The sequence below is a fragment of the Phasianus colchicus genome, chromosome 4 (assembly GCF_987193195.1).
Source record: "Phasianus colchicus chromosome 4, bPhaCol1.hap1.1, whole genome shotgun sequence".
Taxonomy (NCBI): Eukaryota; Metazoa; Chordata; class Aves; order Galliformes; family Phasianidae; genus Phasianus; species Phasianus colchicus.
In genome coordinates this window covers 55,441,227-55,460,074 of record NC_143439.1, presented here as the reverse complement: position 1 = coordinate 55,460,074, position 18,848 = coordinate 55,441,227, and the positions used below count along the sequence as shown (strand labels likewise).

Here is an 18,848-nt window from a genome sequence, read left to right as displayed (position 1 = left end):
TGCCAATGTTGACATGATAATAAAATCAATGTTTCTGAATATGACATTATGTTTCTAATCTGAGACACATTAGCAGCAAGTGTTCCTGTTATTAATTTATATTTGGCCTTTGGATGATGCCAGATTTAACGCTCCAAGTCCTAAAACTGTCCTTATCTGACATGCTGATATTTACTGTTTGCTATACATCTGTAACAGGTGCACCTGCATCGCCAGAACGCAACCTACTGTATTCCCACCGTTACTGGATACTAGAGGTATTCCGTAACCACAGCCTTAATTTCAGAGCAACATTTAGGAGGATAAAGCAGTCACTAAACACAAAAGGCTAATTACTGTGCGTTATTTCACTTCAGCCGACTTTTTTCCCTCTTAGTTCAGACGCAAACAATACATTAGCTTAACTGCACTGATTATAATGAATCATTATAATTAAGTATAATTCCCCATTAACCTTTTGGACTTTTTTTTTTTTTTTTTTTTTTTTTGCTGCCTTTGAAGGTAAATAAAAAAAAGAAGAAAGAAAAAGAAAAAAAAAAGAAAGGAAAAAAAAAAGACTGGACTTGTGCCATATTAATTATATTAATGAAAAAATAATCTCTGTTTTATTTTTAACAAGTTTTTCGAAGAGCCAAGAGGGTGAACCCAGCAAAGGAAGACTGAGTTGCTACAATGCGTGTCATGTGGGCTCTCTCTATCAATCCTTGCAACCTTACTGTACATCACCTTCATTAAACTGTGGAACACTGGGGACGCCGATCAGCTACGGCGATGCAGGCCTTTATTAAGCAGCGCGCCGTCCTGTCATTATGGGAGTGAGAATCTAATACATTTTAAGTTGACAGCAAACATTAATGATTCAAAAAATGAAGGCAGCCTCCGGTACCTGCTGCCTGCAATCTGTGAGACCAGTAAAGGTGATCCCCAGAGCCAGCACAGCAGGCAGCAGTTCTCTGCTGCTCCAGGAAGTGCCGTGCAGGAGCACGTTGCTAAAATCCTACCAACAGTTAACCCAGCACTACATGATTAATATTAAGATCAAATCTTTTCTTTTTTTTTTTCTTTTTTTTTTTTTTTTCCCTCCGCACTATGAAGAAGTCATTGACATAAATTATCTGTTCTGTTACTAGCTTAAAATTACTGCAGGAACTCTAGTGATTAAAATAAATCTTCAATATTTCCATGTAAGCTGGTTCCCCAATCATCTCCTTGCAGCATTAGGAATAATACATGATGGAAAAATGAAGCTCCGGCAGCTGAGACCCACGCTGCAAGCCAGACAACAACGCACAGGATACTCCAGCTACTCAGAAACAATTAGGACTCTGGAGCCAGAAAGTCATCCACTTACAGCCCAGACTCATAATAGCTACAGGACATATGAATTATCCATATCTATTCCACTTCACCAAGAAATCAAAACAAGATAAGAGCAATTACAATATGCAAACAGAAATCAGTGGATACAATGGCAAGCTGCAAATATGTAAAACACGACAAAAAGACTTAAGGACCCGCATGCACGCTCTGCCAGATAGGAAAAACACACAAGGAGAACACTGTCACATTTTTACTTCAGATGGGTATCTGCCTGGCATGGACATCTTATTTAAAAGGCACCGCATGGAACCTGTTTCTCCCTCCCCTGTTGCCCAGGGGGAGCATTACCAGCACTTATCCACTCGCAGCGGCGGGTCGCCTCCTCCAGCAGCTCTGGGTTTTGCCTTCCTCTCAACGGGGTCCACACAAAGTTTGCCTCGCTTCCCAAGTTGCCCAAACTTCCAGGTAAGGCTCCGTTCTGCCCAACACAGCCATGCAGAAATCCTCACACCTCACTTCATCCTTCAGAGATTACCAGAGAGCTGCTTGCTTTTTGCTTTTCTCTTTTTCCCTGTATGAATTGTAGCCAGCAGAAGCTGTGGGTTTGATGTATTGCCGTCTATTTTTACACAAGCGGCAGCGGCAGCAGCGGCAGCAGCAGTTCACACAGTCCTGCATAAACTCTATTCTCACGGTTCATCCTGTTGTCTCTGCCGTACAGTGGGATTTAACCATTTGCTCGACTGCTTGTGTGGACTGAGTGCCCTGCCCTACAGGGCACAGCTACAGGGTGATTATTCCAACACCACGAGAAGCAGGAAAACAGCTACTTCCAGAAATCCCTTTTAAAAGCATCTAAAGCAAAACACCGGGGTGTTCGTTCCCGTGTGGGGGTTTGAATCCTGCAGCTGATAAACAATGTGGAAACCTTCAACAGAGCAGAGTGAAACAAGCAAGGAAAATAGGAAGCCACTGGTTAATTTTAACTACTACATCTTTTTTTTTTTTTTTTTCCTTTTTGTGGAAAAAAGAAACGTTGATCTTATTCTAAACAAACATGGCATTTTTCCAACCAGGCCACTGAATGCCACTGGAAAGACTTCAGACACTGATTCATATCAATATCTTAGAGCATAAATATTGCATATGACGGGGAAAGCGAGCCAGAGGCACATGAAAATAGTTTCCAACTGCAGGAGATACCGATGACAGGAGCTAAGCTTTGATTTGCTCAAGGCATCGCAGAGTAACCTTAAAATAGCAAACTTAGTGGAGTTCAGATAAGATCCAGACTTGTTTGCAAAGTGCGCCCGCAGCCCCTCTCCCGCACCCTGCTCACCTCGATGTCACTCCATACAGAGTCCTGGTTGCACATGTCCCACGCCATCCAGCTCCCGAACCGCAGCGGTGCCGCTCGCGAGGCGCAATCCAGAGCCGGGCAGGGAGCACACACGCATGCAGCAACGAGACCCTTTCTGAGAGTGAACTGAAGGCACCTGTCTTACTACTGGTCCCCGTCACATGACAAAGCTATTAAAAAGTAGGCTGGGCTGTCACTCATCCAGCCTTCTTGTGCCGCCGCTCCAGCCGTGACGTCGCTCAGAGGCAGACCCAGGCTGAGCGAAGTAAATCTTTTTAAAAGCCACTCAGACCTTTGAGTCTCCAGCAGCACCACGCTGTGATTAAAATCACATTGCCACGCCACACCCCCGAAATCGGGCACTGCCTGCCATGCAACAGCTCCCATCCCTCACAGCCTGGCTTTTCTCAATGCTGCTTCTTTTTTTTTTTCCTCTTTTTTTTCTTTCTTTCTTTTTTTTTTTTTTTTGGCCAAAACAAACATTGGACAGAGCTGCATTAATGCTAAAGAAGAAGTGAGGTGACAGGAGCCGGGCTGCAGCACGTGTGCTCCAAGCAGCCTCCAGACTCACGCGGCTGCAGCACGGCTCAGCTGGGAGAGGCCACCCCGGAGTTCGGCCAAAGTTACAATGCACTCTGACATTTTATTCACTCAGGGATTTTACACCTCAGAAAGTTAATTTCTCATTGATAACTGCGAGCAGAGTCAGTTTTGCCACCAACAAACGTGTTGGGGAAAAGAAAAATAAATAAAATTCTACTTGCCAGGAATGGAGGAAGTATCCATAAAAGCCATTCCTGCAGTCACCTCACCTGCGACAGCGAAGGAGCCTGATCCCACACCCAGTTACGTGAGGCATTCCTCTGCTGCTCTTTAATCGTTTCAGTGTCTCAGTGCAGGAAGCCAGTGCTCCTGCATGCAACTGCCCCATCCTGCCCAGGAGCGCATGGGTTCCTGTCTGCATCTCCCTACAAGCACTCCACTGTGGCCTGGGCCAAGCCTTTTCTCATTGCAAGGAGAGGGAAAAAAAAAAAAGAAAAGCTCTTGTCATGTGAAAACCCAGACGTGCAGGCACGCCATTAACAGCAGAGGTTCTGGGTTTAAGCCCTTCGCAACTCACCCGTGGAGACAACAGAGGCTGCTGCAGGTGCAACTGGTTTATGGTGGCACTACCGCTGACACATAACAAAGCCAAGGTACCAAACGTAACTGCAAAACGTTTCCCACAACAGGAAAAAAAACACACGAAGGCCTTGTCTGACCGGCCCCACCTGCCTCTGTGCTTTCTGAAGTTGTATTTTTTTTAATTAGCTGGGTTCAAAAGTCTTGTACAAATGTAAGTGCTGGATCCGTCATGCTGGGCTACCAGTCAAAGTCACCAAACTATAATTGATCATCCGCCTTGTCATGAAATATTCATTTTCATTGTTATTTGCAAACTTGAGCATTCTAAAGGCTAAATGAATTCAATTATTATAGCAGGCTATGGTGATTTTGCTGAGAGAAAAAATAAATAAAAAGCAGCACAGCTCTTGAAATAGCCTTTTTCCAGAAGATATTAAAAACTTCAGAAATTGTTGTAAGTCTCAGATATATTCTCGGCTTATTTGTGTTCCCTTGTAATTCATTATTGCCAGTTCTGATAAAACGTACGGTTTTCCCTGCTTGTGCTTAAGTTGCAAATCACATCACACTGTCATATTTTCACCAAGCACAGATGACAAAAATGGCATTGTTTTTACTTTACTTAATTAAAAAAAGCCACAGCAAAATACTGAACGACAACAGAAAGCCTTTCCTACGAGTGATTAAATTAACGGCATTGCTTTGCTCTCGCGACGAAAAAACCTAATTTCCTTCCCAATTATATGCTGATTTAATGATAAAACTGCAGAAAATTATTAAGATCTGGGGCAAAGGTGAGTACCTCTACCCTCTGAACAGCCAGCTGTGAAATAATGCGGGCACCTGCCTGCCTCAAGTGCACTCAGTTCTTATTAATTATTATCTGTGGATCCATGGTCGGTGGAATATTCTCCTTCAATACCTACTTATAATTGTGTTCATTGACTGTGCCGAATCCATCATCTTCTTTTTTTTTTTTTTTTTTGAAGTTTCATTCACACCTTTTATAGAAATGTATTTACACCGGAACATTTTATATTGCTGTTTTGGATATTTTGACCTGCTCATGTTGTTTCTATTTTATACATTTCCACTTCACTGCTTTCCCTTCAAATTAGCAAGTTAACTGATAAATATAAACACAGTAACCTCAGCACTGCTCTCAGTGCACCATGTTGGGGATGGGGAGCTCTGTGGGTGCAGGGCGGGCACTGCGCAGTAACACCATGTCTTCCAGAGCCGTCCTACAGCCACGGCCTGAACTTTGCTGGCAGTTCCAATGCCACCTGGAAGGGATGCCAGGCACGATTCAAATCACAAAAGCTCACAAGGTTTAAACATGAGTTCTCATTGCTTGGGAGGAATTCGTTTATTTTTAACCAAACCGTCCAACTTGAGCCATATTATAAATTTACTTCCTAAGACCTTTTTTGCATGTTATAACGTGTCTCTGTGTTATTTTGGAGCACACTGCATCTAGCAGAAGAAAAGAGAGGGGGGCAGTTGCAATGGGCTTATAGCTTGGAAGCTGCGCAGCCTCAGCACATGTAAATGAAGACTGTGAAATGCAGCCAGCATCCAAGCTGCCCTTCTCAAAAGAAACCTTGTCTTCTGAAAAGTCCCCAGCAGCTTCAGCAATGCTCCTGCCCAGTGTTTTGACAACACAAAAGAATTGCACAAACGTCTTTTCTGGGGCAATATCTGAGTATGCACACACGATTTTGTTCCATAACAAACACACACAAAGAGAACAGAACCGTGGTTGGTAAAGTCTGTGGGTTCATTGGACCCAACCTGTCCCAACAGACAAATCGTCTGCTGTCAGACACCCCTCAGTCATTGCATTTCTCTCTTTTCGGGTTACTCTATACTGAGCCTCAGCAGTTCCCACATTTTGCCTCCTTTTCAAGGGACAAAATTTATCCTGGCAAGCCTGAAAACTGCATCTGAGCACAAATCCCAAATCCTAATGTATGTTGTATGTTTTAAAAGGATTGGAAGGTATGGCTCCCGGCAACCACAAGGAAGAGAACTCAAGGACCAAAGTCTCCAAGCCCTCTGTTTTTTGTTTTTTTTTTTTCCCAGATTCAATGCTTATTCAGCCTCTTTCTTTCTTACAACTTACTTTTACTCTCTTTATTTTTTTGTCACTGTGGCTATATTTTCTTTTTCTTTTCTTCCTTTTTTTTTTTTTTTTTTTTTTTTTTTTTTTAAATCCCCTGCTCTTTAGATAGCTCAAAGAAGCTTGCAGCCCCCTGATTTTGAAATCCCAAACTGAGTTCCTCCATCATTGCACTGATCAGGTTTCTTCCTTTACTTCCAGACCATGGTGTTTGATGATTTTCAGCTAAGTTGGCTCCTTTTCAGTGGAATAAGGATAATCAAACTTGAATAAAAAAACAGTGTTGGCATTCAGCAAGCAGAGGTTTGCAATCAGTCCTCCCACCAGTCAAACCTCTTTCACTCGACCCTCTACTCTCAAGTGTCCTTACAGCGCAAGATAAGCCAATGGTGTATATAAAAGACCAAACTGCACTCCAAAAGAGTCTTAGTGTGAATGGTGTTCTATATAAAGTATATGTACCCTATTAATTTTTTATGAGAAATCTTCCTTCTGTGCATCTTTATTCTTATTTTTTTCCACAGTCCTTCTGTATTTGTTTTCTACTCTGTTCTCTCTGTTCCACTTCCATCCTATTTGTTTTTTGTTTTGTTTTTTTACTTCTCAGCTTCTTGTTTACCCAGTCCATCCTACCCAGAATAGGCTCTCAATAGCATAAACCAGCATAAAAACTCCTTGAACTTCTGGGTTCATTGGTGCAGTAAGTTTACAATGGAACAAAGCAACTTTGCTACAGCAGTTAGCAACTGAGGTTTCTTTTTACAGAGGAACCACATCGGTGCTCTGCACCAGCTTTCAGAAAGGCTCCAGAGACCTGAGAAGAACGAATTGCGGCCAAGCCCTGGGTCAAGAGCTGCTGTTGGAGCAGTACACTACAGAGTCCAAAATACCTTTCTCTGAACAGTAATGTGTTACCAGCATTATGTCAGTGGGGTGAATTTTGCCCCATCTGCTTCCACGTACTAGAGGCTCAAATAAACAGTGCTGAATGCCAATGGAAATTACTTGCTTGTTCCCATGTGAATGGACCTGACTGTGAATATTCACTATTCATGCAAATCAGCTGATTATCAGTGCTAACCAGGATGGTGCACATACAGCTTTTTGCACTCAGTACTTGTAAAATCTTCCAGGAGTGCCTAACTGAAGCAGGAGCACAGGTACTGACTGAAAGAGACCTTCTAAATCTTCTCATACCTCCCTGAGCATTTCCCTCTTCACAAGCATATTTCACTTCCACATTATTAAAACCAGAAAAGCAAAGCCACTCCAGTTGATTACATAAAAAATACATTTATCACTTGTTTCCCCCAACATTCGGGGCATATGTTCTCCAGGACCCACATTTTCTATGATTTGCAGGAAACCCAGGTTGCCAGGCCTGTTAACAGCAGCATGAACAATGTCTTTCACTCGGGTGTTACTGTTTCCCAGAGAGACTAATCTGTAAAAGAAAACCTACCTTTTAATTTATTACCCCTATAAGTTTGAGAAACAGAGCCACAGAAATACATCAGTTTCCTGGGTATGCTTTAGTGCACCCAGGCAAGCAAAGGAGACAGATTCCTTTTCTGCAGCTCCTTGTACACTGGCACTGACTTGTGCATGCAGGACCACACCAAAATCGCAGACTGTTGCAGATCATTATCGCCTCTCCTTTACACACCTCACTGCTGAGACTTCCTTGAAACAGGAGAAATCATAAAGTTCGCTTTTCCCCCTTTTCCTCCCTTGCTTTCAAGGACCCAAAGCCCCATCTGCCTACCTGGGATGCTTACAGAGCTCTTCTGGGGCCTGGCAGTCTCCAGCTCCAGCCACAAAGGGCAGAACTTGCGTACACTTAGAGACACAGCTTAAATTTGTTAAGTCTCCATAAGGTCCTGGAAAGCTCCACCTGAATTCTTCTTGTTACCACTATTACCATCCACCTAGCACCTCTTCCTTGTGGCATCTAAAGTATTGCCCTGGAGCTCGTTTCCATACTCGTTCATCATTAAAACCAATTTAATTTTTAATGACTTTGTCTGAGAGGGATCTGTAGGACAATCTCAGGAACAATCACCATGGATTCAATACCTGAGGGTGCACAAAAGATTCCCTTGAGCTATGTGCTGGGAGCCCAGGCTGTTCCAAAGATACCATCTAAACTGCCCTCTACAGTCACTCGATGAGTCCAACTGTCAAACTCATTCTGGGGCTGGCTTGGCCACGTGGCTGTTTAGCCATGGATCAGCCATGTCCCAGCAGAAAGGGAGCTGCCATGCCCAACTGCTGTGGTGCTGTGGTGTAGGAGAGCACACTCTCTGCTAGCTCTACTTCACAGTGTGCTAAAGAAAAAAGAAAAAAAAAAAAAAAAAAGAGAAGAAAAGATTCACATACTTTCCTAACATCTCCGATATATTCTCTAAAATGTCTGGGAAAGTGACTGCAGTGGAGCACACGCCAGTCTCCAGCACAGCACTGGAGAGAACACTAACCTTTAAATACTCTGAAATCAAATCTTGTTTTACACAAAACTGCTATGGTAAAGTCGATGTGAATGAAGCACCTTTGAGTGAAGGAACAGAGGGAAAGGCAGTGGACAGCTTTAGTGCCTCCTAGCAATTTTTTTTTAATAAACTAGAGATGACAGACAGCCTTACCAACACATCTCTCGTCTTCAAATAAGACTTTCTTCAGACAGAGCTCAGTGGAACTGAGTCAGCCTTTTTTCTTGGGCCTAGCTCTTGGCATTTTTCATATTAAAACAAAGTCTAACGTGGAAGTAATTCTGAACTGTAGTCATCTGATTGGATTTTGGTAGTACAGATACATTCTGCTAAAATTTTACGCAAACAAAATAAAATGAAGATATTGCACAAACAAACTGGAAGAAAGGAAAGAAAGAAGACGAAAAAAAAAATGAGATTTCTGCTCAAGAGCCAAGTAACCCTTTCTCCTGGTTATGCCGGGTGTGAAGAAAGGAGAGCTGCTATGCAGAAGGCTGTAGGTGAGTACCAGAGGCTGGCCATGCTGCCTGCCCTCTGGCAGTCCTGGGGCACAGCAGTTTCCTGCAGCCTCTGCACCCCGTTCTCCCAAGTCAACTGAGGACAGGCCAACAGGAGATGGGGTCACCTCACTGCAACAGTCAACGCTCCTGAAGGATCAGCTTCACTTGACCTCTTAACTAGTGGCTCCTGCCAGACAACGTCGAGCCCAGGAGTTATTTTTAGCCAGAACTCTTCATGAATTGCAGTTAACTCGCAGTATGCAAACTAGTGACTAGTGTTAGAGGAATCCCTATAGGTTTCATAGCTCCAAAGTCCAATTATTCATTTTTCTTGGAGCTGCAATATTAATCTAAAAAAGTTGCACAAATGGCAAGAGATGTCATGCTGCCTCCATCCTTAATTCAGATAACTGAAATAAAGGCAGATAAGCATTTAGCCCAGGGGTTATTAGCTGTACCAACTGCAGTTGTAAACCTCTGCAGGTTGACCCTCTGCCACTGATGCTTTTGTCATGAAATTTGTCAGTTCTTCCACCTTTGACTCAGGGCCAAACAAATAAGTAGAGAGACAGACTGAGAGACGCGCTAGCAGTAGAAAGGTTTGGTCTGAATTAGTATCTTAATTATTTTAATTTAACTATTTTATCCAAGTCACTTGCCTGGCTACCTGTATAAGAAAACTCAGTAGAAGAGGTGGGTTAAAGTGGGTGAAACTGGCCACTTCTCCAAATCCCTTGGAAGTGAATGGGAATTTTCAAATGGACTTAAGCAGGCTTTGAAACAGACCTCACTAGAGAAAATGGGACCAGGACAGTTCAAAGCATCAATTTTTTCATTTTGAAACTGCTCAGGCTTCCCCAGATTTTCTCTGTGAATGGAACAGGAGTGAAGCTCTGAGACTGTATCTGCTATCACCATTTTGGATATGCTGGTTCCCGAGAAATTTCATATTTACTGAACATCATTTGCTCCGGAGCACTGGTTAGTCCCTCATTATTATATAAATGGGTACAAGTAAAGATTCATACCTCTTCCCAAAAAGAGCTACAGCTTTACTTTCATTACTTCATGCCAATCAACAGATAAGGCAAGTTTGCCACTTTCATGTTTATCCATGATGGATTTCTACCATCATAAAATGCCCCATCAATCTGACACAATAAAATGTTATTTGTAGCTTGTGCTCTATCGAAATCCACATGCAGAAGTCGAGGCAGGACAACGTATTTAACCAAAAGCATTAGAGCAAAACCAAAAGCACTCTCAGTAAAACAGAGACATAAGTGGAGTGAGCCTTCTCCCTTCTGTCCATCACGAGCTCATCCGTCCTCTCTGAGGAACAAAGAAGTAAGCAAAAATAGCGAACTGTCTGAATGGAAGATTATTTTAATTTATATTGAGAGTTGCAAAGCAAAAAAACTCTGAAAATCCAGCAAACCAAAACCAAAGAGCACTTCAACATCACATTATTACCAATTTATTAAACCAAGACTGCGTACAATGGAGAAATGACTGTGACACCTCCCCAGGGGTTTTCAGGAGGTAGACCTCCAGCTGTTTCATTCTCACATGCAGTCCTGCTTACAAAGACATGGAAAAATGTTTGTGCTTCAGTTCAGTGCAATTCAATATCGCATTGTTTGCAGGTTTTTTTCAGGGAAGGATAGGCATTTGCAAAATAAACTGCAGACATACACTTTGGGGAGACCAGGCTACCACTACATTAAAGTAGAGAGAGTAGTTGTTAATTTGTATGTTGTTAATTTGTATCCTGGACATTGCTATAAATCGAAGCCTTGCTGACAATTCCTGCCCAGAAAACATGTTCAATCTCATCTCCCGTAAAAAGGAGAGCAGGCGCTAAATAGCAACACATTTTGATTTTCATTTAGCCACTTTAATGATAGGTGATGTTAGTGGAAAAGATCATTTATCTTCAGATTTATTTTATATGAGATAAAAGGCCTTGCCAATTTTTTAAAATTCATTTACACAAGTGAATAAATCTTCCCAAACAATAAGTGGGAAAGTCATATTTCTTTAACTTTGCTAAAATCTGAAAATGCTGATCTGAGAGTGAAATAGACGGTACCGGCATTTTAATCGAGAACATAAAGGCTCCTCTTCCAAACAGCAGGCACAGCTTCACTTCAGAAAAAATTCCTCCAATTCAGAGAACTGTCTTTTTTCTGCATTTTGTCAAGAATCTCTGACAAATCAGGAGAGACACGTGCAATTTTTATATCACCTTCATTTTTAGATCAGTCCCAATGTGAAGGCTACCTAAAAATAGACAGAACCTAACCTTTCAAATATCTATACTGCTGCATACCAGGGACGCAAGCTTTCAGTGCCTCTCATGGCTTTCAGAGCCTTGTGCTGTGCCTGTTTTCTCCTCAAGCACATTGCCCCATGTTGCACATTGTGCCAAAGCACGAGAGGAGCTGCTGGTCGCACCACGCAGTACAGTGCACGGTGTGATAGGTGCTCATTCAGGACATGCAGGAAGATCACCAAAAGCAGCTGTCCCCTTTCGGAGTGCTCTTTGAGTTCACCACAGACACGGACAACACTGAGCCTCTCATGGGAGGATGTGAAAAGGAAGCTGTATGGCTGATCCAGGAGCTCCGCTCAGAAAAGCAAGCTGTCCGTTTTGCAACTTACTCCCCCTAAAATACAACGGGGAACAATGTGATCTTTTGTCTAATTGTTTGCTCCAGTGCCCACAGACACACTTCTAACCATTTAAAGATGAGGCTTTCCAGCAGTGCCAGAGCTCTGACTGACGGGTGTAGAGTTACAACCCGGTGGAATACGTGGTAACTATTTCTTTGCATTGCACTTTCTAAATCGTGATTCTGCTTGCCCTTAACAGCAGAGGTCAAATTCATCCCAAGCACAATCCCAGCAACTCCAGGTCAGTGCTACCTGAAAAATCAATAGCATTTAAGTTGATGAAGTTGAAACAAGGGTGATTCTGGCCCAGGCCATAGAAACACTTACATTTATGGTATGTATTCTTCACAGGGTACTATGCTTCAGTGAATACCTTTTCATGTTTGCTACTGCTAAACACACTGCCTATCAGGTCCTGAAGCCACACCAGGAGTTGGTACAAGAGAAATCTGTACTAAACCAGGTTGCGGGCTGCCCTGGAGGATTTAGTGCCTGTGACTTTTGCTTACATGAAATAGAAAATCACCCTTGTGCCTGCTGTTAGCCAGCTACTCCCAGCAGGAACAAGCTCGAAAGGACTTGCTCTTGTTTACTGTCATACACCTCTCTAACAGAGTCAAAAGTTTATCAAGGCATTTTCCTCTGTCAAGAAATGAAAAAAAAAAAAAAAATAGCTTGCGCTGATCAAACAACGAAACAAAGGAGCAATAGACTAAGTGAATTCTTTCAAAGAATTTTGGATCTCTTACCTGCTGATGGGGAGGCAAAATCAGCAAACAAAGGCATAGGAATAAAAACTATTCAATAAAATATCGATCTCATTATCACCACCTATTCAACTTAATTTTCTTGGCATCCATATCCCTAATGCAGGTTTGTGATAGATCGTACAATCACTTTTTAATTAAGCCCTACTGTGCTTTGTATTAAGAGCAAGGCAGTAGACATTATGGCACAATATATCTACCAAAATATTTAATGCTTATCCTTTTCATTTTGGTATTTAAAAGTTGTTCTCTTAGGAGGTGGTATCAGTATTTAACAACATTCTTGACAGCGTGTATAAAAAACAAAAAGCTTTATACTTAATCTAGCCATGTCAAAACTGAAACCCTTTAAAATAATTGCTTTCTGAATATATGGTATTTCCATTGAATTATTTTATTATTACCCAGCTTTCAACATCTTAAGATGCAAAACGTGTTCCATCTCTTACATACTGATGAGATACAAAGTAGCACACGACTGGAAAACTGATGTTTGACCAATACAGTTCAGTAGTACATGAAACAGATGTTATCATGTTACAAGAGAGATTTAACAAGAAGCTGTAGAAGACTGGAAGCTTCCTGGGGTGGCAGTATTTTTCCCCTCTTTTTCCCCCATTTTTTTAGCTCTCTTTTGGTACACTGCAGCTCTGCTGCTTGTGATGGGGCAGATCCTATAACAGAACAGCAGCTTTTCTCCTGGAAGGGTACTGGCACTTTTCAGAGGGCAACATCCACTTCAATTACTAAAGTGTACCCACCTTCTTCTTCCAAGGAAGAAAAGTCTGTTGTTGCATATATAATGTGGTTTTAGTATTTAATGCCAGAAATGAATCAGTAAACATAGCTACATTATGGTATACTACTTCTTATTCTGTACCCATAGTAACCAAATTAATCTCAAGGCACTGCTGGCATTAATTCAATCTGAAACTCATACTTTGGATTTCACATAGGTGCCTTCATCCTATTCTTCTTCTCAACTAATAAAATGTAATATATGGCAATATATTTATTTCTGGTTCAGTTCAAGTTGAAGAGTGCAGTACTTTGCAGAAGTCTAATTAATATCAGTCATATATTATAACACTGAGTGGTTTACTATATAAAAAAAAAGTAATGTTAACGCATGGGGATGAAATAGATGACCCAAGAACTCCTGCCTAGCTGTAACTTCTTTGATTCTAGGAGGTTGATGGCCATTTACTCTTTATCCTTCAATCTCCATGTAAAAAAAGAAAAAAAAAAAGTAAATCTGTAATGTACAGACAAGAGCTTCACTAAATATCTCACATTCCTGAAGAAACAAAAGGAAGGAGAGCTCCTCTTGTTGGAGGATCTCTTGCAGGAGATCCTGATGGTTTACTGTCCCACCATGAGGTGGAAGTGAACCGGCAATAAGCCAGGTCCCATGGTGACCCAGCAGTGCTGTCTTTAGCCTTCCACATCATGTGGTTTTTTCACTGGAACCTATCAGCCTTCAGACCCCCCACATTTACTCACTAGTGAAAAGGTATCACCACAGCTCAGGAATTACATTTTAACTGCTCAAGTGATGTAAGCAACTCAAGAGCCGAAGCTCAGCCATCCTACTCCAGATCGCATCAAAAAGAATTTCTGAGACTCTGGGCATATTACTAACCCAAAGTCTCAAAATCTGCTGCATTCTCTACAATTAGGAAAGTTTTCCAGCAAGTTTCAAAGGCAGTTTGCATTTCTTGGATTTTTTTTTATCCAGCTGCTTGCAGCCCCATTGATTCTCAGGAGCATTAGTGTCACTAAGCATTTTGGTGCTTGTACAGTTCCCACCCTCAACAAATAGCACCGAACCTTTGGTAATAGATCAGTAACACTCTTGGGGTCCCTTCTGTGCCCCTGGGCATTCATTCACCCAGGGCTTCCACCAGCCTTGAGCAATGGCCGTATATTGCACCCAAGGGCACTGTATAGTCCTTCGTTTTTAACAGCTGCTACTGACTAAGAATTCCTAGAATGGCTCAAACACAGACTACTTCAAATCTGGGTACTTTCAGACTTCTTCTTTACTATTCCAAATTATGTGCTTTGCCAGCTTCAAAAAAACAGATGGAAAATATGTCCCTAAATGTGCACCCTTGTGATCATTCCAAAAGGAAAGCAGCACCACGTAGCTTAAAACGCTTGCTAGAAAAAGTCTTTTCCATATCATGCAAATAGCAGACAAAAATAACTGCTACGCAATTGATATACATACAAATATTGGTTATTTTAAACAGTAATTTGTTATTGAGGACATCTCACTGAAATATTATAATATTCAATTTCCTCTACATTTGCATGGAAAAGGAGCTAGATAGCACATGATCATTCATTTAACTATTACATAAATATGTCTATCACAAGATCACACGGCTTTCAAGCCAGAGTTCAAACACATGTTTAATGCATGAGAGTATGATGAAGAAACTCCTGAACTCACGGGTCTCGTAGCCCAATCTCAATCAGATACGGGCTCGGTGTAAATATGTACAGTATCATGTGCTTCCCAATAGCACTATGTCTCCAGGGAGCAGCCTGACATCAGCGAAGGAGACAGGTGGTTCCCTTTCCAACCGAGGAGGGGAAAAAAAAAAAAAAAAAGAGTTAAGACACTGTGTAAATATAGCAATATTTTTTGCTTGATGTTTTGCTATGATTTTCATCCCTTAATGAAACTTCAACGCATGAACAATTCTCATAACTTCTTTGCTACAAATCAGTGAGTGGATGTCACTAAGATATTTATATCCCTAAAGGTAGGGGTAAGTTATACTGTTTGCCAGCGTTCATTCAAAAGTACTGAAGTTTTTAGTCTTTCAGTTTGTCTTTATAGAGTGCCAAGAAGCCACAAAGCCCTAGTTTCCTTGCTTTAAATGTATCCCTTTCCTATAGCTGGTCACTGTTACAAATAAAGCCCATAGGAATGAAAAACAACAGTCAATCACGTGTGCAGAGCAGGTCACTACTGATTTTAGCTAGCTTGATTTTGTAAACTCTGAAAGTGTGAGATATATTACACCCTCCACAACCAACTGCTGCTTGATTTTGAATTTCACATTGCTGGAATATATATATATATGCTAACCTGAGTATAAAATAACCCACTTCAGCTCTTCTTCCCCATCTTTCCTATCTGTACACAGATGCTTTTTTTTTTTTTTTTTTTTTTTTTTTTTTTTTTTTTAATATATTTTAAACACAGTGACAGCCACTGCCTCTTAAACCATTTTCTTTTGTTGCATTTCCTTAGAAACACAAATCTTGTTCCTTGGCAGCAGTTGCTGTAAGTGCTGTACCACATGCCCAAACTAGTTCTCACTCACAGCTTTAATTCACAGTAAGTGGCACGAAAGGAGGTCAACACTTCTCAGAAACCACTTTCAGTTCTTTGCTGCTTCAGTATCTATTCTGTAAAACCATCCTCCCTAACAGAAAGTTGTTTCTCATATTGCGTCCCTCGGTTTTTTATTATTGTCATCTTTATGGAATGGACTGCAGGATATACAGTGAAATAAAAGGACATTATCCATGGAATCACATTCCTTGTCTCCCTTTTGCAAGTCCCTAAAAACATGCTTTAAAAGTACAAAAAATATTTTTCCCAACAAAAACAAAACGCCCCTCAATTGTTTTGTTTTTTTTTCCATGCAATAAGTTTCCATATAAATGGCAGCTGGCAACTCAGTGTCAATCATTATGTCTTACTTTCAGTTCAATTCGCTCGCTTATGGAAAGATTATTTTTTTTATCCACCCTACGAACACATCATGGAAGTGGAAAATCAAGCAGCCTTCTTTCTGCCATGATGCATCACTGGCAAGAGGAATGGCCTTGCTGGCAATATTTTTCTGTCACATTTGCTTCTACAGCTTCACTGCCTTCTCTGTGATCAATGAAAACAGATTTTGACCTCATCTATTTCATTTCAGACCATATTCTGCCCTGAGACATGTGAGTGCAACCTATCATAGTTATAGAGGCAATCGGGGCAGAATTTGTTCCTTTCCTGACAATTCAATATGTGATTCATGAACCAGAATTGAATCCAACTCTCCTTTCCTAGAGCTCCTCTGATTCCTTGGCATTAGAATCAGTAAAAGAGCAGCAGAGATGAATTTATGTTGGTCATATCAGTAGAACTGGCTGGGCAGTCAATAATCAGACTGCTCAGCAAGATGCTACCAGACCAAAAGTTAGTTGTTCTATCTTATTTACACAGCTTTTTCTGTAGCCTGTTTTCTTTCGTCCCTTATCCCTGCATTGTTTAATTAATGGGATCATAAGACCTGAAAAAACACCTCCTAGTCTCAAACATTTCTAATTGGTTTAATAAAGTAAACAGAAATATAAGATAATCCCCTCCACAACCATCACCTTAAAAAACACAAACCCACACCGCCGGACGTGGAACACTTGGCGTATTCACAGGATATGCAGATGCAGACAATAACCGGATGATCAAGTTTCCCATTAATCCCCAAGACAATGGATCACTTTTGAAAATACAGACACCATTTCTGTGTGCGTACCTCTCCATGGGCAACACCTACATGCAGTTTTCACCGCCACTCAGCGCACAGCTGAGGCAGGAACACCTCAGCACAGGAGGGGACACACACGGATGCTATTTGCAATGCACAATGACCCGCTGATCAGTACATGCGTGCCACAGGATGCCCCATGCCTGACCTAAAGGAGCAAGTCTGCTCAAGGCGGAACTCAGGAGCCCACACCAGGAGCTCATGTTCTGAGCTCTGGAGGTCTCCAGTGCCTCACACAAGACGACAGACATCATACACTGAATCGCAATTTTCTGCAGGACTCACTTCTCAAGTAGAGGCAAGGTTGACATCACTTTGAAAACCTCATCCAAGACATCTAATGAATTGCGTACAGGAGACTCATCTACAGTAGCTTTGGCGTATGGTAAAAATAAACTCCTTAATATAACAAAGACAGTAATCAACATATTGCACATCAGGTCTGCAAAGCGCCAATTATCTGCTGAAGAGGAGCAATACAAGATGGTTCTAGCTCCTTATTTAACTATTTAAATCAATGTAAGGAAAACAACAGAACCATATATAAAAACACATGAAAGATTTGAGCAGAGATTTGAGTTCCAATTTGAATATAAGAGGAGAAAACACAATCAACAACAACAGCACAATTCAGGACCTCAGGCATCTGCTATGTATTGCTACTGTCTTGATTATGAGAACTCCTTTTTTTTTTTTTTTTTAAGCAAACTATTTTCTTTTCTTTTACTACTTAATAAAAATGCATTCAAAGCAAAACCCAGAGCCTGATCCTGCCCTTCCCAACCCTATTAACAACAGTCTTACCACAGACTCCAGTGGGAGCAGGATTTATCCATTCCTGTGGGCCACGCTCTGAGCCTTTAATTCAATAACACCTTATTCACCAAATAGCTCAATGAGATTAGTTGTGGTTTCAAGTATTATTCATTCCACGTAAGGGGTCTATCGCTCTGCACTGCCACACCAGGGAAGATATAAATAATTTGGGGGAGATTTCCTAAGGCGCAGAGGGAAGCTAAGCATCTTCCAGGGGGTTACCTGGAGTGAGACGCCTTTCAGGTTTTGCAAATCTTCCCTGTAATGAAATAAGCACAAGAAATCCCTTCTCTTCCTTTCTTTTGCAGGTAACACGACCTACTAAAGGATTTGCAAATAAGCTGAGAGAGGGGAGAGAGTTCATATGTTTCTGAGATTTTTGTTTATTTACTGCAGTCATTTCAGAGAGTTTCACAAAATTCGACAAGATCAGTAAATGCACGTGCAACATGTCTGGCTTCTGTTTCTTTTATACCTTACTTTATTTATTACACTTACTATAAACTACCCAAATGCCCACACAGTGCTTGAAATGAAGGCTGCAAATATCTCCTGCCTCGCTGCCAGCAAAAAAGCCTCTATCCTACAGACGAAGGCAAAGCCTGCATGACATTTTGATCCAGTATTTTCCTGCTTGAAAACTGCTAGAGAAGTTCTGCCTGGAGGGCCGTGTGCTGCTGCCCAGGCAGCGAGTGGGGCAGTGCGGGGGGACGAGGCTGTCAGAAGTGCTGATTCATGGCCATGACTTGGGGGGGGAGGCTCAGCAGTGGGGCTTCATCCTTGTGGGTGAGAAGGCATAAACAGGAAGGAATGCTGACTAGTGTTCAGGGACCGGGTCCTTGGGATATCTGCCTGACACACACGCTGTACATTCGTTGGAACAAAACCGGTTAATGCGGCTCTAGCCATAGGGGGAAAAATAGTTGCAAATGCACAGAAGTCATGTAAATCAGAACTGCTGCTCTATTTTACAAGAAAATTTCTCCATTAATTAATTTCATGACTTAGAGCAAATGTGCATGGCTGGAAACAGGGGATCCTGCTGATACCAATCTCACAGCACAGGATACCTTCGTTTTTCTCTTTGAGATATATAGCAGATGTACTCCCTGGC

The 18,848-nt window shown here is 41.6% G+C and overlaps 1 protein-coding gene across 2 annotated transcripts in view; it reads right to left on the bottom strand.

Moving 5' to 3' along the window:
- The window catches only part of PPARGC1A (PPARG coactivator 1 alpha), a 344,564-nt gene that overhangs the window by 59,661 nt on the left and 266,055 nt on the right, over nucleotides 1-18,848 (bottom strand). Inside the window, exon 1 of one of the 2 annotated variants that reach the window (XM_031588431.2) lies at nucleotides 2,660-3,091. The exons of the other annotated variant lie outside the window; for it this stretch is intronic. Within the exon in view, the coding sequence (XP_031444291.2) occupies nucleotides 2,660-2,707 (48 nt within the window). The 5' untranslated portion in view covers nucleotides 2,708-3,091. Of the gene's footprint in view, nucleotides 1-2,659; nucleotides 3,092-18,848 lie in introns of those variants that run through there. 2 annotated transcript variants of the gene reach the window in all.